The 21,765-nt window shown below is 39.5% G+C and overlaps 1 protein-coding gene across 1 annotated transcript in view; it reads left to right on the top strand.

The window, feature by feature from the left end:
• The first annotated feature begins 530 nt into the window (after window positions 1-530).
• The window catches only part of NET1 (neuroepithelial cell transforming 1), a 61,382-nt gene continuing 40,147 nt past the window's right edge, over window positions 531-21,765 (top strand). The window contains exon 1 of the mRNA XM_077169522.1: window positions 531-792. Coding sequence (XP_077025637.1) covers window positions 662-792 — 131 coding nt within the window. The 5' untranslated portion in view covers window positions 531-661. The remainder of the gene's footprint in view (window positions 793-21,765) is intronic.

Here is a 21,765-nt window from a genome sequence, read left to right as displayed (position 1 = left end):
GAGGAGAGGCTATTTTTAACCTTTGACATATATTGAACAATATGTAAAATAAGAAACGTTTGTTTATCAATTGTCTTTTTTAAGAGGATCCTTTATACTATGTTTTTTGCTGACTTCTTATAAATAGAGGATGAATGCACTTTCATTCTGTTTTGCTAAGGAGAGACTGTTCCATATTAGGAGACAGGTGGGCACACAATTAGATTTTCCTGGTGCATACAGACAACCCCAAGAATACATTTTTCATTACCTCTGGTGATTAGAGACATATCTCACATGAATAATTTAGTGTGCATAGGACCAATAACCAAGTTTCGTTTTAAGTCTTGAGGATTTAGCGATGGAATCAGAATTAAATCCATATCCACCCACTAATCATCTGCAGATTTTCCCAGCTTCCACCCCACAACCTCTCCTTTTCTGTTTCTATTTACGCATATGAGTCAGAGGCGGGACTCCAGGTCTCCTAGCAACCTCTGACTATTCCCCGATTGGTCTGTCACTTTGCAGCCGCCATTTTCAAACCCCCGGATGATTGTGGCGACAGCGGCTTCCCCCTGACAGGAACTTTTCTCCCTTCCAAAAGTTGTCGGGCACGGTGCCCGATCCTCTCGATCTCCCCGGGCATCCGGCCCACCGCCCCACCCCGCTTTTCCACGCCATGGAGCCAGAGCTGGCGCCTCAGAAGCAGCCCCAGCCGCGGAGGCGAAGCCGCCGGGCTTCGGGGCTCAATATTTCTGGCGCCACCGAGACTTTGGTCGACACCCAGCCGGCTCCGGACCCCGACAGGAGGTAAATGCCCGGAGGCAAGCCGGGGCCATGTAGGGACCCGGATTTGATTCACCTTCCCACTTCAGGCCCCAAATATCTAACTTCCCAACAAATATCTAACTTCCCAATCCCCCAGACCCGGGGAGGAGGGGGCGAGGGGACTGCGAGGGAGTTGTCACCAGTCGCCCCTGACTCCCTTCCCCAAGAGTGAGGAGGGCTTAGCAGAGGTGGCCGGGCTCGGAAAAAGGTTGTGGGTAGGAGTTTTGGCTGGTTGCAAAATTCGAACTGTGAGGCCGGTACTATCAATGAGCCTGGGGAGGTCGGAAGGGGCCGCGGGGTGAAGAGGCGGGGTGGGGGGCGCGGGGAGAAGGGAATGTGTCACCGGAGCGGGGGTAACTTCTAATAGACACTACGCTTTTAGCCCAAAAGCGAGCGTTAAAAATGAATGATTTTGCAGCTACCAGAATCCTTCCAGAGAGAACCGGCAACGTTAGTGACTAGAGCACAGCTCACTGTCTCCCGGGTAAAGAGAGAAAGGAATGGTGGCTGACATTTTAATTATTAACTCTTTTCACATTTCCTCGTATATTCATTATGTGAGTCTGGACAGTCAGAAACACTAGATGAGGGTTTCTAAAGGTTACCTCTGGGAAAGGAGCAGGACCAAAAGTACTGAATACATTGCTTTCACATCATAATATTGGAGTTGGTGGGTTCAAATTACTGGTTGCTCGCTAAGGCTGTGAAATGGAGATTATAATACTATCCACTTCATTGTTCTGAAATTAAATTCTTAGCATAGTGCCTGCTGTGGTCACTAAATGTTAACTATTGTCAGTTTTTATCTATAAGAATAATATTTCCATATCTGTACCATCTTTTCAAAAGTCTCTGTGGTCCATTTAACAGTTTTGTTTAGATAAATTAAAAGTGCCTTACATAATTTACATTCCAGTCATGCCTGGATATGCTGATCTCTTTCTGAAGAATAGGAAAACACCTTAGTCTCATAAATAAGGCATTTATAAACCTCTCTAAGTTACTCTGCAGAGAGCTAGACTTTTTCTATCACATACTGATTTTTTGTTAGTTTGAAGTTTAAGGTAACTTCTACCTGAATATATCGTTCTGAAATTCTCCATATACCGATTCCAGTCTTTATTTAGGAGATAGTGAAAGAGCAGAGAGAAAGAAATCACTATGTCTGAAACTGAGAAGTAGAATCAGGAAAGACTAGTTAAGGGAAAGGGGAAATAGAATTGCAAAAGGATGAAATGGAGACAGCATTAAATTCAACTACATTGATTCAGAAATATTTGTTGATCACCTGCCCTGTGGCAGACATTGTTGTAGATACTGGGAATTCTAGTAAACAAAACAGGTAAGTCCCTGCTCTCATGAAACTTAAATTCGGGATTGGGGAGAAAGATAATCAAATATATAACATGTCAGTTATATGCCATCATCAGTTGGTGATGCTGTGAAGAGAATCAAGGCATGGTAAGGGGCACAAAGATGGGGAGAGCAGAGAAAGGTAGTGTTGCTATTTTTAAAAGATCATAAGGAAAAGGTTCTCTGATGATTCTGGTGACATTTGAACAGAGACCTGAAGGAAGTAAGGAACTAAGCTAATGTGAATTTTTGGGAAAGATGTTCCAGGCAGAGAGAGGCAGCAAGTTCAAATTTTTTGAAATGGAATCCTATTTGGTGTATGAAGAATATCAAGTCAATGTGAGTGGAGTGGAGTGAAGTAAGGGGGAGATGAGGTCGGAGAGATGGTTGGGACCAGATCGTGTGGTATTTGGTAAACTGTTGTAAGGACTCTAAGTTTGATATAGTGATTTGGGAAACAATGTGATCTATTTTAAAAGAATCACTCTGGCTATTCCGTGGGAAGAATGGAAGCAGGGAGACCAATTAGGAGGCTGTTGCAGTTGCAATATCAGGTGAGAGTGGTGGAGATGGTGAAAAATATTCATACTTGGGGTGTATTTTGAAGGTAATGCTGACAGGATATGCTGATCAATTAAATGTGGAGTTAAGCAAAAAGGAAGTGTGAAGGATGACTCCTGCGAACCAGAAGAATGAATTTCCAAGTTCTCAGAAAGGGAAGACTAGGAAGAAGCTTGCTTTTGTACATGTTAAAGTATGAGACTCCTATCAGAGAGCTCATCACAACAATTTTTTTGACGTTATTAAAGTATAACATTTGCATATAAGTGTGTTTGAATAATAAGTGTTCAGTTCAATGAAATTTCACAAAGTAAACCCACCTGTGTAACTGGATATAAATTTGGGAGTTATCAGCAAATTGATGACTTGAAATCATGGTACTGTATAAAGACATTTAGATACTAAAATTTAAAAGTTTTAGGACTAAACCCTGAGGCACTCTGAACATCTAAAGGTCAGTGTAATGAGGAGGCTTAGAAGGAGCATCTGGTAAGACAGGAAGAGAACCAAATGAGAACAGATCCAGGAGGCCAAATGAAGAAAAGTTTTCAAGAAAAAGGAGATGACATTGTTAAGCTATGTCAAATATTACTGATAGGTCAACTAAAATAATGACTGGAAAGTTTGTTTGGTGAGGAATGAAATGATCATTACATTTGTTAATGAGAAGAGTATATTGATCTTAGATGGCTTCCATAAAATAATTAGAATAAACACTGTTTTGCAGTGGATTGAGAAAAGAATATGGTGTGATTTATTCAGGATATATGTAAGTGTGATTTCCCAGGAAATATGCAGGTGGAATATATTGTCCTTAATTTTTTTTTTTATTAATTAACGGAAAAAAAGAAATTAACCCAACATTTAGAAATCATACCATTCTACATATGCAATCAGTAATTCTTAACATCATCACATAGATGCATGATCATCGTTTCTTAGTACATTTGCATCGGTTTAGAAGAACTAGCAACACAACCGAAAAAGATATAGAATGTTAATATAGAGAAAAAAATAAAAGTAATAATAGTAAAAAAAAAAAAAAAAACAAAAACCTATAGCTCAGATGCAGCTTCATTCAGTGTTTTAACATGATTACTTTACAATTAGGTATTATTGTGCTGTCCATTTCTGAGTTGTTGTATCTAGTCCTGTTGCACAGTCTGTATCCCTTCAGCTCCAATTACCCATTATCTTACCCTGTTTCTAACTCCTGCTGGACTCTGTTACGAATGACATATTCCAAGTTTATTCTCAAATGTCGATTCACATCATTGGGACCATACAGTATTTGTCTTTTAGTTTTTGGCTAGACTCACTCAGCATAATGTTCTCTAGGTCCATCCATGTTATTACATGCTTCATAAGTTTATCCTGTCTTAAAGCTGCATAGTATTCCATCGTATGTATATACCACAGTTTGTTTAGCCACTCGTCTGTTGATGGACATTTTGGCTGTTTCCATCTCTTTGCAATTGTAAATAACGCTGCTATAAACATTGGTGTGCAAATGTCCGTTTGTCTCTTTGCCCTTAAGTCCTTTGAGTAGATAACCAGCAATGGTATTGCTGGGTCGTATGGCAATTCTATATTCAGCTTTTTGAGGAACCGCCAAACTGCCTTCCACAGTGGTTGCACCATTTGACATTCCCACCAACAGTGGATAAGTGTGCCTCTTTCACCAGCACTTGTCATTTTCTGTTTTGTTGATAATGGCCATTCTGGTGGGTGTGAATTGATATCTCATTGTGGTTTTGATTTGCATTTCTCTAATGGCCAGGGACATTGAGCATCTCTTCATGTGCCTTTTGGCATTTGTATTTCCTCTTCTGAGAGGTGTCTGTTCAAGTCTTTTTCCCATTTTGTAATTGGGTTGGCTGTCTTTTTGTTGTTGAGTTGAACAATCTCTTTATAAATTCTGGATACTAGACCTTTATCTGATATGTCATTTCCAAATATTGTCTCCCATTGTGTAGGCTTTCTACTTTCTTGATGAAGTTCTTTGATGCACAAAAGTGTTTAATTTTGAGGAGCTCCCATTTATTTATTTCCTTTTTCAGTGCTCTTGCTTTAGGTTTAAGGTCCATAAAACTGCCTCCAATTGTAAGATTCATAAGATATCTCCCAACATTTTCCTCTAACTGTTTTATGGTCTTAGACCTAATGTTTAGATCTTTGATCCATTTTGAGTTAACTTTTGTATAAGGTGTGAGATATGGGTCTTCTTTCATTCTTTTGCATATGGATATCCAATTCTCTAGGCACCATTTATTGAAGAGACTGTTCTGTCCCAGGTGAGTTGGCTTGACTGCCTTATCAAAGATCAAATGTCCATAGATGAGAGGGTCTATATCTGAGCACTCTATTTGATTCCATTGGTCGATATATCTATCTTTATGCCAATACCATGCTGTTTTGACCACTGTGGCTTCATAATATGCCTTAAAGTCAGGCAGTGCAAGACCTCCAGCTTCGTTTTTTTTCCTCAAGATGTTTTTAGCAATTCGGGGCACCCTGCCCTTCCAGATAAATTTGCTTATTGGTTTTTCTATTTCTGAAAAATAAGTTGTTGGGATTTTGATTGGTATTGCATTGAATCTGTAAATCAATTTAGGTCGAATTGACATCTTAACTATATTTAGTCTTCCAATCCATGAACACGGTATGCCCTTCCATCTATTTAGGTCTTCTGTGATTTCTTTTAACAGTTTTTTGTAGTTTTCTTTATATAGGTTTTTTGTCTCTTTAGTTAAATTTATTCCTAGGTATTTCATTCTTTTAGTTACAATTGTAAATGGGATTTGTTTCTTGATTTCCCCCTCAGCTTGTTCATTACTAGTGTATAGAAATGCTACAGATTTTTGAATGTTGATCTTGTAACCTGCTACTTTGCTGTACTCATTTGTTAGCTATAGTAGTTTTGTTGTGGATTTTTCCGGGTTTTCAACATATAGTATCATATTGTCTGCAAACAGTGATAGTTTTACTTCTTCCTTTCCAATTTTGATGCCTTGTATTTCTTTTTCTTGTCTAATTGCTCTGGCTAGAACCTCCAACACAATGTTGAATAATAGTGGTGATAGTGGACATCCTTGTCTTGTTCCTGATCTTAGGGGGAAAGTTTTCAATTTTTCCCCATTGAGGATGATATTAGCTGTGGGTTTTTCATATATTCCCTCTATCATTTTAAGGAAGTTCCCTTGTATTCCTATCTTTTGAAGTGTTTTCAACAGGAAAGGATGTTGAATCTTGTCAAATGCCTTCTCTGCATCAATTGAGATGATCATGTGATTTTTCTGCTTTGATTTGTTGATGTGGTGTATTACATTAATTGATTTTCTTATGTTGAACCATCCTTGCATACCTGGGATGAATCCTACTTGGTCATGATGTATAATTCTTTTAATGTGTTGTTGGATACGATTTGCTAGAATTTTATTGAGGATTTTTGCATTTATATTCATTAGAGAGATTGGTCTGTAGTTTTCTTTTTTTGTAATATCTTTGCCTGGTTTTGGTATGAGGGTGATGTTGGCTTCATAGAATGAATTAGGTAGTTTTCCCTCCACTTCGATTTTTTTGAAGAGTTTGAGGAGAGTTGGTACTAATTCTTTCTGGAATGTTTGATAGAATTCACATGTGAAGCCGTCTGGTCCTGGACTTTTCTTTTTAGGGAGCTTTTGAACGACTAATTCAATTTCTTTACTTGTGATTGGTTTGTTGAGGTCATCTATTTCTTCTTGAGTCAAAGTTGGTTGTTCATGTCTTTCCAGGAACCCATCCATTTCATCTAAATTGTTGTATTTATTAGCGTAAACTTGTTCATAGTATCCTGTTATTAACTCCTTTATTTCTGTGAGGTCAGTAGTTATGTCTCCTCTTCCATTTCTGATCTTATTTATTTGCATCCTCTCTCTTCTTCTTTTTGTCAATCTTGCTAAGGGCCCATCAATTTTATTGATTTTCTCATAGAACCAACTTCTGGTCTTATTGATTTTCTCTATTGTTTTCATGTTTTCAATTTCATTTATTTCTGCTCTAATCTTTGTTATTTCTTTCCTTTTGCTTGCTTTGGGATTAGTTTGCTGTTCTTTCTCCAGTTCTTCCAAGTGGACAGTTAATTCCTGCATTTTTGCCTTTTCTTCTTTTCTGATATAGGCATTAAGGGCAATAAATTTCCCTCTTAGCACTGCCTTTGCTGCATTCCATAAGTTTTGATATGTTGTGTTTTCATTTTCATTCGCCTCGAGGTATTTGCTAATTTCTCTTGCAATTTCTTCTTTGACCCACTCGTTGTTTAAGAGTGTGTTGTTGAGCCTCCATGTATTTGTGAATTTTCTGGCACTCGGCCTATTATTGATTTCCAACTTCATTCCTTTATGATCCAAAAGTGTTGTGTATGATTTCAATCTTTTAAAATTTGTTAAGACTTGCTTTGTGACCCAGCATATGGTCTATCTTTGAGAATAATCCATGAGCACTTGAGAAAAAGGTGTATCCTGCTGTTGTGGGATGTAATGTCCTATAAATGTCTGTTAAGTCTAGCTCGTTTATAGTAATATTCAGATTCTCTATTTCTTTATTGATCCTCTGTCTAGATATTCTGTCCATTGATGAGAGTGGTGAATTGAAGTCTCCAACTATTATGGTATATGTGTGTATTTCCCTTTTCAGTGTTTGCAATGTATTCCTCACGTATTTTGGGGCATTCTGGTTCGGTGCTAAATATTTATGATTGTTATGTCTTCTTGTTTAATTGTTCCTTTTATTAGTAGATAGTGTCCTTCTTTGTCTCTTTTAACTGTTTTACATTTGAAGTCTAATTTGTTGGATATTAGTATAGCCACTCCTGCTCTTTTCTGGTTGTTATTTGCGTGAAATATCTTTTCCCAACCTTTCACTTTCAACCTATGTTTATCTTTGTGTCTAAGATGTGTTTCCTGTAGACAGCATATAGAAGGATCCTGTTTTTTAATCCATTCTGCCAATCTATGTCTTTTGATTGGGGAATTCAGTCCATTAACATTTAGTGTTATTACTGTTTGGATAATATTTTCCTCTACCATTTTGCCTTTTGTGTTATATATATCATATCTGACTTTCCTTCTTTCTGCACTCTTCTCCATACCTCTCTCTTCTGTCTTTTTGTATCTGACTCTAGTGCTCTCTTTAGTATTTCTTGCAGAGCTGGTCTCTTGGTCACAAATTCTCTCAGTGACTTTTTGTCTGAGAATGTTTTAATTTCTCCCTCATTTTTGAAGGGCAATTTTGCTGGATATAGGAGTCTTGGCTGCAGTTTTTCTCTTTTAGTAACTTAAATATATCATCCCACTGTCTTCTAGCTTCCATGGTTTCTGCTGAGAAATCTACACATAGTCTTATTGGGTTTCCCTTGTATGTGACAGATTGTTTTTCTCTTGCTGCTTTCAAGATCCTCTCTTTCTCTTTGACCTCTGACATTCTAACTAGTAAGTGTCTTGGAGAACGCCTATTTGGGTCTAATCTCTTTGGGGTGCGCTGCACTTCTTGGATCTGTAATTTTAGGTCTTTCATAAGAGTTGGGAAATTTTCAGTGATAATTTCTTCCATTAGTTTTTCTCCTCCTTTTCCCTCCTCTTCTCCTTCTGGGACACCCACAACACGTATATTTGTGCGGTTCATATTGTCCTTGAGTTCCCTGATACCCTGTTCAAATTTTTCCATTCTTTTCCCTATAGTTTCTGTTTCTTTTTGGAATTCAGATGTTCCATCCTCCAAATCACTAATTCTATCTTCTCTTTAAATCTATCATTGTAGGTATCCATTGTTTTTTTCATCTTTTCTACTTTATCCTTCACTTCCATAAGTTCTGTGATTTGTTTTTTCAGTTTTTCTTTTTCTTCTTTTTGTTCAGCCCATGTCTTCTTCATATCCTCCCTCAATTTATCGATTTCCTTTTTGAAGAGGTTTTCCATTTCTGTTCGTATATTCAGCATTAGTTGTCACAGCTCCTGTATCTCATTTGAACTATTGGTTTGTTCCTTTGACTGGGCCATATTCTCAATCTTCTGAGCGTGGACCGTTATCTTCTGCTGGCGTCTGGGCATTTAGTCAGATTTCCCTGGGTGTCGGACCCAACAGGTTGTAAGATTTTTCTGTGAAATCTCTGGGTTCTGTTTTTCTTATCCTGCCCAGTAGGTGGCGCTCGTGGCACACGTTTGTCTCACGTGTTTGGAAGGGATCCCCCTGGTCACCGTTCTCCGCGGCCAGGGGATTTCCGATCCAATTCTCTCAGTTGGTCCGGGGGGCCGCTCGTGGTGGGGGCGTCAGCCGCCGTGGCTTGAGGGGACCCTGTGGCTCCTATTATTAATGCCCCTATTGGTGTTTGGTTGGACCCAGTCCCTGCCACTGTCGGAAATTCCCTCCTCTCCCTGGAGGGGTGCCAGTCGCCGGTCACCGCGGCCTGGGGAACTCGCCACCGGACCAGGAAGCCACCTGCGGGGAATGGGCGCCAGTTGCCAGCCACCGCAGCTTGGGTAGCCCTCTGATCCGAGACTCGTAGCTGGTCCAGGAAGCTGCCCGCGAAAGAGGGGCGCCGGCCGCCGTGGCTTGGGAACCTTGCCTCTCCGAGACTCTCAGCCGGCCCGGGAAAGAGGGAAGGAGGTGCTCCGGCCGCCAGCTGCCGCTGCTCGGGGAATCGCGCGCTGCTCGGGGATCTCACCGCAGCAGAGTCTCGCAGTCAGTCTAGCCAGTCCAGACTGGGGTAAGCTGTGTGTCCATTCCCTGCCGTGGCCCCAGGAGCTGTTCTACACTGTTTCTGTTCACCTGGTAGTTGCTCTGGAGGAGGAACTAAGACACGCATATCTTACTAAGCTGCCATCTTGGCCCCGCCTGTCCTTAATTTTTAAGACCTTATAATCTAGTAGGGAAGAAATTTAATTTACAAATGTGTATGACAAAGATTGCTTCATAGATATACTGAGGATGTCACAGATGCACATAATGAAAGCACTTAATCCTGACTGAAGAGAATAGGAGATAATTCACTATAGTAATCTTGAGGGATCAGATCAGAGAACAGGAGTTGGAGTTAATTGGATGATTTCAGATAGGGGAGAAGCATGTAAAAAGGCCCTGAAGCAAATGAGCAGGATGAGTTCTGGATACCATAACTGTGTCACTATGGCTAGATACCAATTGCGTAGAGGAAGGAACTGAGATAGAGGGAGGGAGGAGGTTATAATAAGAGATTATGCTGAATATAAGAGCCATGTCATGAAGGGAACTTAGATGCCATGACAGAGTGTTTGAGTTACATCTTAAAAGACTTTAAACAAGCCAATGACATGACCAGGTTTGCATTTTTAAAGGTCACTCTGTCTTTCATCAGGAAAAAAGATAGCATTTTAGGGTCATGGCACTCTTTGGAAATCTTAAGAAAACTATTCTGAAGAACAGTGCTCATGTATATAAAATTTCAGGAAATTCATGGTGCCCTGGAGCCCAATTATGAATACCAAATAAAAAACCCCAAGTGCAGATGATGGACTGGTGGGAAGTAAGTCCATTGTAGCCTAGATGAAAAAAATGAGCTGGCACGTGGGATTGGAGAACACTATACACTGAGTTTCACTGAAACAGCAAAAAAAGAAATAATAAAGGAAGAGGACACGAGTTTGTGGGACAGGAAAGAAAGGAGATGATTAAACAAGGACTTAAAAAGGCAGAAAAAGATGGAATCCAAATCTAATATAGAGAATTAAGCTTGGCAAGGAGTTATGAATGGTATAGTTATAGATATATTGGGGAGTGGGTGAAGAGAAATTCAAGGACTTTTCCACCCAGTTTCTATTTTTGTGTGAAGCTGGGAATCATATTTCCTGAGAAAAAGGTGTTGACATATGCAACATGAGGAAGGGTGATAAAGTTTAACAGAGAATGAAATAACTCATCTATATTCCGTTTTCCAGAAAGGATATATGACTGTCTATAAGATCTATACAATTACATAAATTATGACAAAACAGTATCAGTTGATAGTAGAACAAGAAACAAAAAAACTATTTAAGGATGAAATCAGATCCCAGAAATAACAAAGATGGACAAATATTAAAGCCTTTTGTGTGGCAAAACTCACTATAAACTAATTTGAAAGACAAAAACAAACAAACAAACAAACAAACCTAGCCAGAGACCTGGGTTCAATTCTCGGTGCCTACTATAAAAAAATTTAAAAATTAAAAAAAAAAGAAACTCATGTCTTATAGCTGTTACTTGCACTCCACCTGCTGCTCAATTATTCAGATCTTCTTTACTTTCTTCCAGAAGTATTTTGTATATATTTTGTAGTTTTCAGAAGATAAATTTTGCACTTCTTTGGCTACATTTATTCCTAAGGCTTTTATTTTTGTAAATGGAATTGTTCTCTTAATTTCATTTTCAGATTGTTCAGTGTAAATCTATAGAAACACAACTGATTTTTGTATAACAATCTTATATCCTGCCACCTTGCTGAATTCATTTATTAATTCTAATAGTTTTAGTGGATTCCTAAGGATTTTTTATAAACAAAATCATCTAATCTGCAAATCAAGATAGTTTTACTTCTTTTCCAATCCAAATGCAATTTATTTCTTTCTCTTGTTTAATTACCTGCCTAGAACATTCAGTAGAATGTTGAATAGAAGAGGTGGGAGCAGATATCATTATCTTTTTCCCCAATCTTAGGGGTAAAGCATCAGTCTTTTAACATTAAGTTTGATATTATCTGTGGGTTTTTCATAGATGCCCTTTACCAAGTTGAGGAAGTTCCGTTATATTCCTAGATTGTTGATAGTTTTTAATCACAAAAAGGTGTTGGATTTTATCAAATGCTTTTTCTGTGTCTCTTGCAATGATCATGTGGAGTTTTTTCCCATAATTCTGTCAATATGGTATATTATGTTAACTGATTTTTAGATCTTAAACCAACCTTGCATCCCTGGTATAGATACCACTTGGCCATGGTGTATAGTCCTTTTTATATATTGCGGGATTCAGTTGGCTATAATTTTGTTGAGAATTTTTGCATATATATAGTCATCAGTCTGTAGTTTTCTTGTGATGATATCTTTGTCTGGATTTGGTATCAGGGTAATACTGGCCTCATAAATGAGTTGGTAAGTGTACCCCTATTCTGTTTTTTTGGGAGCATTTGTAAAGAATTGGTATTATTTCACCTTCATTTTTGAAAGATAGCTCTGGTGGATATGGGATTTTTCATTGATGTTATTTTTTTCCTTGAGCATTTTGAATTTGTTATTCCACTGTTAAGATTTCTGTTATAATAAGAGATTATTAGAAACAATTGGCTTAAGTGACCATGGAAGTTGGCAAGTCTGAACTCTAGGTTAGGCTGAGATGTTGAAGTTCTTAGTCTGAATTCTCCAGAAGTTGGCTGACCAGAAATTCCATCTAAGCCAATACTGAAGTTGAGACAGAACTTTGTCTAATGTATGAAACCCTCAGTTCTGGCTTTTGAGACCTCCAGCTGATTGGATGAGGAGATTGTCCCCATTGCTCAGTACAATTTCTTATATTGATTGTAGATGCAATTAACTGTTTGTAAGTCCCATGTATGAAATACTTCATAGTAACAAGTAGGCCAGTGTTTAACCAAACAATTGGAAACCTAGGCATAACCTTGAAACATTGGATTTCAATAAATTCTTAAATAGTTCAGCCAATATTTCTTCAATAGCTTTTTGCTTCTTTTCTCTTTTTCTTGTACCCCCGTTTTGCATGTGTTGGTGGGCTCAGTGGTGTCCAATAATACTCTGAGGCTTTCTTCATTTTTTTTCAATCTTTTTTGTCTGTGTCTTTCAGCTTGCTTAATGTCTATTGACCTGTTTTCAGGGTTGTTTATTCTTTCTTTTGCCGGTTCAAATCTACTGATGAGCCCCTCTAGTGCATTTTTCTTGTTACTATACTTTTTATGTCTAGAAATTCCATTTGGTTCTCATAATTTCTCTTGGTTAATGATATTCTCTATTTGATACAGCATTGTCTTCCCACCTTCCTTTACTTCTTTAATTATGGTTTTCTTTAGTTCTGTGAACACATGAATAATGGTTGTTTTGAGGTCACTCAGACAGTTTCTGATGACTGCTTTTTTTTCTGGTGCATGAGTCGTACTCTCCTGTTTCTTTGCCTGACTGTAATTTTTTTTTTTTAACTGGACATTTTGCAAACTATATTATAGCAACTATAGGTACTTGTTCCATACTTCCCCCTGCCCTTCCCCATAGGCTATGTTATTGTTATTTGCTTGCTTATTTGTTTAGTGGTTGGGTGGATTATTTTAGTGAAGTCCCCCCAGCCCTTCTTCCTCGCCCCCCCCCCCCCCACACACACACACAGTGTTAAGCTTCTGATGTTGCTCCTCAGGAAAGCACAGCTTTGAGTATGCCCTTGTTCACTCTAGGATGACCGTGGTTTCAGTAGGTCTCTCTTTTTCTTTTTCCCTAACCACATCCAGCTGTCAAACTCCATTAATTGTGGCTGAGGGCTCAATTGTTTTCAACAGTGCCCTGTGGCATACATTGCTCTACAAAGTATTCCATTTAAATTTTGACTCCTTTGAAGGAATAGTTTCTGAGGTCAGTGTTTGTTATTTGTTCCAACCCCAGGAAGGCTCCTCTAAGCAGACTTAGTCCCTGTTTCTCTCCTGCAAAGGAGGCAACCTACAGTTTAGCCAGAGAATTAGGAATGTCCTCCATATTGCCTTTCACCACTCCACCATTGTTTTTGAGAGTAGACTTTTTCCAAGCTCCATTTAAAATGGAGTCTTTCCTTTGGTAAGATATTAAGAGCCATCCGTTTTAAAACCTGCCTCTCCCTGCTTGCAGAATTTTTGAGCCAGGGATCTGGAGCTGGGAACAATGGCAAGCTTTTCTCATTCCCTCTAGGAGCTGAGCACTCAGTGGATTTGGGGCTGGCCAGATACCCTCTTAGTTTGCCTCTCTTGGTGTGGAACCCCTACCTCACAAACCTGAGCAGGATGATCAGGGCCCAGTCTGTTCAGCACTCTGTGCCCATGGGTTGAGAGCCCCCATCTCTCAACTGTACTCACCCAGGACTTAGTGCAAGCAATGTAGTGGGGAATGGAATGAGAAACAGTGGAGTGGTGTCTCTATCTCCCTTTGCTGGGAACAGGAAAGGAACTGAATTTTTTTTTTTTTTTTTACCAAATCTTTGAAACTTTTTTTTTAACCAAGTTTTTATAAATTTTCTTTGAACATATTTTTTTCACTTGCTGTTATCTTTAAGACATTTATCATTAAGACATTTTCTCACTCATTTCTATGGGGAGCAGGTCACCAGAGCTTCTCACTCTGTCATGCCTGAATTTGATCCATTGCCTTTTGTAAAAACAGCTTTATTGAGATGGTATTTACATAGTGTTTTAGTTTGCTAGCTGCTGGAATGCAACACACCAGAGACAGATTGGCTTTTAATAAAAGGGGATTTATTTTGTAGCTCTTCAGAGGAAAGGCAGCTAACTTTCCACTGAGGTTCTTTCTTACGTGGGAAGGCACAGGATGGTCTCTGCTGGCCTTCTCTCCAGGCCCCTGGGTTCCAACAACTTTCCCCGGGTGACTTCTTTCTGCATCTCCAAAGGCCTGGGCTGAGCTGCAAGTACTGAGATGAGAAATGCCAAGCTGTTTAGGCTATGCTACTTGTGCTCTCTCATTTAAGCACCAGCCAATTAAGTCAAACGTCATTCATTGCCGCAGGCCCGCCTCCTAGCTGACTGCAGATGTAATTAGCAACAGATGAGGTTCATGTACCATTGGCTCAAGTCCACAGCAACAGAACTAGATGCGTTCACCTGGCCAAGTTGAATCCAACTACCACATATAGTATAGAATTCACCCATTTAATGGATGCAATTCAGTGGGTTTTAGTATATTTACAAGCTTGTGTAAACATCATCAGAATCTAATTTTAGACCATTTTTATCACCCCTGAAAGAAACCACAGACCCATTTGCAGCCAGTCCTTGGCCATCACTAACCTTTCTGTCTCTAGGTTTGACTATTCTGAACAGCATCATTGTCTTTAAATATAAATTAGATATGTTGATTTATTTTTTAAAAATCATAATAGATAAGGACAAAGAACACAGGTAGTTCATGAAGGAATATATGTGACCAAAACACATATGAAAAAATATTGAAGTTCACTAGTGATAAAAAAAATACAAATAAATCAAATAGGAATGGTTTTTTTGTTGCTACTTATCTGAGTGGCAGCTGTGCAGATTTTTCTAGGGCAGCAGTTCTCAAAAATTTTGTCCTCTGGACCTTTATAACGCTTAAAAATGATTAAGAATCCTAAAGAGTTTTTGTTTATGTGCCTCCTTACATGTTAGCATAAATAACATATTTTTTGAAACAATTATTTTCCCAAATCAAATAATTAGTGGAAAAAGTGGCATTGTTTTACAAATTTCACATCTCTTGTGACTGACTTATAAGAGAACTGGATTCTCATATAATTCTACATTTAATATGTTGCAGTATGTTGTTGTGCCTAAAGTATATAAAGAAAATATGACTTTAGATAGATTTGTAATGAACTCCAGTGCAGGTTTTCAATGAGTTAATCAGTATAAACTGGCTGGCTGAAGTATTCATAACTTCTGAACTGCTGAAATCGTTAAATTCTCCCTTTAAAGTCTTTAACTAGATTGTATGAGACATCTCTTGTTGTTGAAGACAATCTCTGTTGTTGATTTTAGATATAATCAGCCATAAATGTAGTCAACTTACTGGTGATTTAAATCTGTGAAATACCCTCACAGTAGCAACAATGCCAGTGCTTGCTTAATGAAACAATTTGGCGCCATAACCTACCAAGTTGATGCCTGAACTTAACTATCACAGTCCACCCTTTGTCAACATTTGGCACCCATAACATCTCCTTAAATCATACGTAATCTCTAAATAAAAACAATAGGAGTCACATTTTCACCTAACACAATTCATCCTGTGTATAACTGAAAGTACATTAACTTTCTCCCTGGAAGAGGGTGCAAGTTCTTGGGTAATAGTCACTCTTAAACTTGATATCCTGTAATTTAAATACTATGACATAAAGTTAATATAAATTATGCTATCTGATAAGGGGATAAGATAAGGAAGAAAACAAGGATATTTGCTTTATATATATTTACAAGCATTCATAACAAAACAAGGAAGAAATATAATCATTACAATCCTCCTTTTTTAACCAGTCATGAGTTCATAGTTTATATTTATAACTACTTTCTTCTACTGCCCACGCCATATTCCATTTACCTTCAATAAGCACCTCTTCTGGTCTTGGTTCTTTGCTTGGTAGGGTGACCCAAACCTTCATTCCTGAAGTTTCTGGACCATTAGTTGTCCCACCTGCATTGGATTGTTGACGTTTTCCATTGACTTAAGTACTAAGAGATGCCTTAAGGGATCTCCTATATTCCAGGCAAACTCTTCTTTATCTCCATTGTGAAGTAACAGTCTTATCTCCCCTTGATAATCAGAATCAGTCACCCTGACCAGTATAGTAATTCCCTTCTTTGTCTATTGATTCACAAGCATGAGAACCTCAAAGTGGTCAGGTGGCAATCTTAACTTCCAGTTCAAAGGAATCATTGTTGTGTCTCTTGGTTGACGCGGTCCTGACCAGTAGAGCTTTAGGTTGCAGGGATAGGAAACAAAATTTTTCCTGTTGGATCACTAGGGGTAGTAATGAGTTGTACAGCACTCATTTCTACCTTTTGATTACTGGACCTATTAATCCTGGATATGGGAAAACACAAGAGAGTGGATGCTGTTTAGAGCATATACAGCCTCCTGAAGAACATTTCTGCAGCCCTGCAAGGTATTGCCACCCAGTTGGTGCTGTAATTGAGTTTTCAAAAGGCCATTCCACCTTTCTACAAATCCAGCTGATTCAGGTTGATGGCAAACATAAGACCAGTGACTTCCAAGAGTATGTGCCCATTCCTTTACTTCATATGCCATGAAGTAGGTTCTTTGATCCAGAAGCAATGCCATGTAGAATACAATGATGGTGGATAAGACATTTTGTACATCCATGGATGGTATTTTTGGTAGAAATATTGCATGCAGGGAGGCAAACCCATATCTGGAGCATGTGCCTATTCCATTAGAACAAACCACTGCCCCTTCCATGATGGAATTGTCCAGTGTAATAAACCTGCCACAAGGTTACCTGATTACATTGGTGAATGGTATCATATCAGGAACTGAATAGTGGTCTCTGCTGCTGGCAGATTGGTCACTCAATATTGGTTGTAGCCAGTTTGGCATTGGTGACTGGAAGTCCATGTTGCTTAGCTGATGCATAACCTACATTCCTACCAACATGGCTCCTTTCTTCATGAGCCCATTGGGCAGTGACAGGAATGGCCAGGGAAAGACCAACTGCTATCCACAGAGCAAGTCTTCCTACCCATATGATTGGAAAAACTTGAGCAGGGAATCAGGGAACTGAATGACAATATGAAGCGCACAAATATACGTGTTGTGGGTGTCCCAGAAGGAGAAGAGAAGGGAAAAGGAGGAGAAAAACTAATGGAAGAAATTATCACTGAAAATTTCCCAACTCTTATGAAAGACCTAAATATACAGATCCAAGAAGTGCAGCGCACCCCAAAGAGAATAGACCCAAATAGGCATTCTCCAAGACATTTACTAGTTAGAATGTCAGAGGTCAAAGAAAAGAGAGGATCTTGAAAGCAGCAGAGAAAAACAATCTGTCACATACAAGGGAAACCCAATAAGACTATGTGTAGATTTCTCAGCAGAAACCATGGAAGCTAGAAGACAGGGGATGATATATTTAAATCACTAAAAGAGAAAAACTGCCAACCAAGACTCCTATATCCAGCAAAATTGTCCTTCAAAAATGAAGGAGAAATTAAAACATTTATAGACAAAAAGTCACTGAGAGAATTTGTGACCAAGAGACCAGCTCTGCAAGAAATACTAAAGGGAGCACTAGAGTCAGATATGAAAAGACAGAAGAGAGAGGTATGGAGTAAAGTGTAGAAAGAAGGAAAATCAGATATGATATATATAATACAAAAGGCAAAATGGTAGAGGAAAATATTATCCAAACAGTAATAACACTAAAAGTTAATGGACTGAATATCCCAATCAAAAGACACAGAATGGCAGAATGGATTACGACCCAGCAATACCACTGCTAGGTATCTACTCAAAGGACTTAAGGGCAAAGACACAGACGGACATTTGCACACCAGTGTTTATAGCAGCATTATCTACAATTGCAAAGAGATGGAAACAGCCAAAATGTCCATCAACAGACGAGTGGCTAAACAAACTGTGGCGTATACCTACAATGGAATATTATGCAGCTTTAAGACAGAGTAAACTTATGAAGCATGTAATAACATGGATGGACCTAGGGAACATTATGCTGAGTGAGTCTAGCCCAAAACTAAAGGACAAATACTGTATGGTCCCACTGATGTGAACCGACATTCGAGAATCAGCTTGGAATATATCATTGGTAACAGAGACCAGCAGGAGTTAGAAACAGGGTAAGATAATGGGTAATTGGAGCTGAAGGGATACAGACTGTGCAACAGGACTAGATACAAAAACTCAAAAATGGACAGCACAATAATACCTAAGTGTAATGTAACTAGGTTGGAACACTGAATGAAGCTGCACCTGAAATATGGTTTTTTGTTTGTTTGTTTGTGTGTTTGTATCTTTTGTTTTTGTTTTTTTCTTTTTCCTTTTTATATATATATATATTTTATTAGTATTATTATTTTAATTCTCTTTTCTATATTAACATTCTATATCTTTTTCTGCTGTTTTGCTAGTTCTTTTCCTAAATCGATGCAAATGTACTAAGAAATGATGATCATACATCTATGTGATGATACTAAGAATTACTGAGTGCATTTGTAGAATGGAATGATTTCTAAATGTTGTGTTAATTTCTTTTCTTTTTTTTGATTAATAAAAAAATTAAAAAAAAAAAAGAAGGTAATATGACAGGAGTGAGTGCTATGGGCTTGTGGACCACTTCCTTATGTAACTTACTTGTGCCTTCAGAACATACATGAGCCCAGTCTCATATATACCACTTCCATTTGATAATGGAATGCTGCTGTGCTTATCTAACTTTATAGCTTGGTGGGTGAGACAACATCTAGTTCATGACAGGTGTGCCAGTTTGAATCTGTTATGGATCCCAGTAGCCAAGTTCTTTAATCCTCATTCAGTATTGCTAGGTGGGAGCTTTTTTTTTTTTTTTTTTTTTTAAAGGAAAGACAGAGAGAAGGAAGGAAGGAAGGAAGAAAGGGAAACATCTTTAAACATTTCTTGTTTTATTGTATTTTGTTTTTCCGTTTTTTGTTACATGGGCTGGGGCCGGGAATCGAACCGAGGTCCTCCGGCATAGCAGGCAAGCACTTTGCCCGCTGAGCCACCGCGGCCCGCCCTAGGTGGGAGCTTTTTGATTGTGTCCATGGAGATGTGACCTGCCCAGTTGTGGGTGGCAACCTTTGATTAGATGGTTTACATGGACATGTGTCACTACCCATTCAAGGTGAGGTTTGCTTACTGGAGCCCTTTAAGAGGGAACCTCTTGGGAAAAAGCTTTAGAGCCCATACAGCCAGAAATCTTTGGAGATGAAGCAGGAAAATGCCTCGGGGAGAGCTTCGTGAAACAAGAAGCCAGGAGAGAAAGCTAGCAGACTTTACCACATGCCCTTCGTCAGCCTTTCTTAAGTTAGGGTAACCTGTTTTTGGTGCCTAAATTTGGACATTTTCACAGCATTAGAATTGTAAACTTGCAACTTAATAAATTTCCCTTTTTAAAGGCTGCTCCATTTCTGGCACATTGCATCCTGGCAATATGAAAACTAGAACAACAAGCAGTTCATCTTTCATGGTCACTTGGTGGCCCGTGGTTAAGTTTTCAGTCTCTACCAAGGCCCAGTAGTAGGCTAAAAGCTATTTCTCAAAAGGAAAGTAGTTATCTGCAGAGGATGACAAGGCCTTGCTCCAGAATCCTAAGGATCTGTGTTATGACTCCTCTATAGGGGCCTGCCAAAGGCTCCGGACGGTATCTCTACTTGCCACTGACTCTTCCGGCACCATTAGATCTGCTAGATCATTTGGCCCAAATGGCAGAGAAGCTTGCACAACAGTTTGGACATGTTGCAGAGCCTCTTCTTGTTCTGGTCCCTGCTCAAAACTCGCAGCTTTGCAGATTATTTGGTAAATGGACTGGTGTAGCTTGCCCAAATGAGGAATATGTTGCCTCCAAATTCTAAAGAGGCGAACTAAGTATTGTGCCTCTTTTTGGTTGTAGAAGGGGTCAGATACAGCAGTTTATCCTTCACCTTAAGGAGAACATCTCAAATGCCCCACACCCCTGGATGCCTAGTAATTTCATGGAGGTGGAAGGCCCCTGAATTTTTGTGGGATATATCCCCCACCCTCATGCCTTACCAATAAATCCAAAATAGTTGCTACTTCTTGCTCACTAGAAAACTACTCTGTAGATCACCATGACATTTTGGGTCCCCGAGAATTAATGTCAGTTCTGAGCTAGTGTCTATCAATCTCCAGAATGTCTGATCATTTCTTGTTCCCTGTGGTAGTTAGATTCAGTTGTCAGTTTGGCCAGGTGAAGGTGCCTAGAGCTATTGCTGTGAACATGAGCCAATGGCGTGTGAACCTCAACTGTTGCTGATTACATCTGCAGTCGGCTAGGAGGCGTGCCTGCTGCAATGAATGTTTGATTTAATTGGCTGGTGCTTAAATGAGAGAGCTCAACGTAGCACAGCCCAAGCAGCTCAGCATACCTCATCTCAGCACTTGCAGCTCAGCTCAGGCCTTTGGAGATGTAGAAAGAAATCACCCTGGGGAAAGTTGTTGGAATCCAGAGGCCTGGAGAGAAGGCCAGCAGAGACCATCTGTGCCTTCTCACATAAGAAAGAACCTCAGTGGAAAGTTAGCTGCCTTTCCTCTGAAGAACTAATGAAATAAATCCCCTTTTATTAAAAGCCAATCCATTTCTGGTGTATTGCAGTCTGGCAGCTAGCAAACTAGAACAGATTTGGTACCTGAGAAGTGGGGTGCTGCTGCAGTTTGCAAATACCAGATATGTTGGAACATTTTTGTGGATAGCTAAGGGGAAGATTTTGGAGGAACTGTGAAGAGAATGATGAAGTCCTGGAGTGCTTGAAGAGACTGTTGGTGTAAAGGGAACCACTGCCAGTCTGGTCAAAGGGGGCACACAAAAGGAACAAATTGGAGTTTGCAGAGTGAGATCCATGGAAGCTTGGGTCTGAAGCCAAGAAACCTCGGCCAGGAGAGTGGACCCACCCATATACATGGAGAGGGTGAGTTTGCCCTGAGGACAGAGGATGAGTCTCCCATCTCATTGCAGTGAAAGAGTTGTGCCGCCTCAGGCCTTTGAAAAGGTACAGCATGCTCCTTGGGGACTGGGGAGGGCCTGGCTGCCACCACATGGAGGGGCTGAGCATGTGCCCTGGAAATGGCAGAGAGCCCAGATGTGGCCCCACGCCTGGAGAGAGTGGAACCGAGAAAGAGGTCTCCTCAATGTTCCCCGAGGTTGATTTGGAAAGAGGCAGGCCACTGCATAGGCCCTTGGAAAGGGTGGGACTGCCACTTGCTAAAGCTGAAGAATAAATGACTTTCAGACTTTGAAATCCAATGGTGTTTGCCCTGCAGGTTTTCCTTCCAATTTCTCCCTGTGGATCCTATGACTGTCTCTCCTTTGCATATTGGCACCAGATATCTTGTTTTGAGATTCATAGGTCCACAGCTAGAAGAGAATTTTTACACCTTAATATTGTTTAAGGTGATGCGTGTAGTTTCCAAGTTGACTTGTGGTAGTTAAATTCAGTTGTCAGCTTGGCCAGGTGAAGGTACCTACATCTATTGCTGTGGACATGAGCCACTGGTGTGTGAACCTCTGTTGCTGATTACATCTGCAGTCAGC

Source organism: Tamandua tetradactyla, chromosome 7 (genome assembly GCF_023851605.1).
Source record: "Tamandua tetradactyla isolate mTamTet1 chromosome 7, mTamTet1.pri, whole genome shotgun sequence".
Taxonomy (NCBI): domain Eukaryota; kingdom Metazoa; phylum Chordata; class Mammalia; order Pilosa; family Myrmecophagidae; genus Tamandua; species Tamandua tetradactyla.
This window is presented reverse-complemented; position numbering and strand designations above follow the sequence as displayed.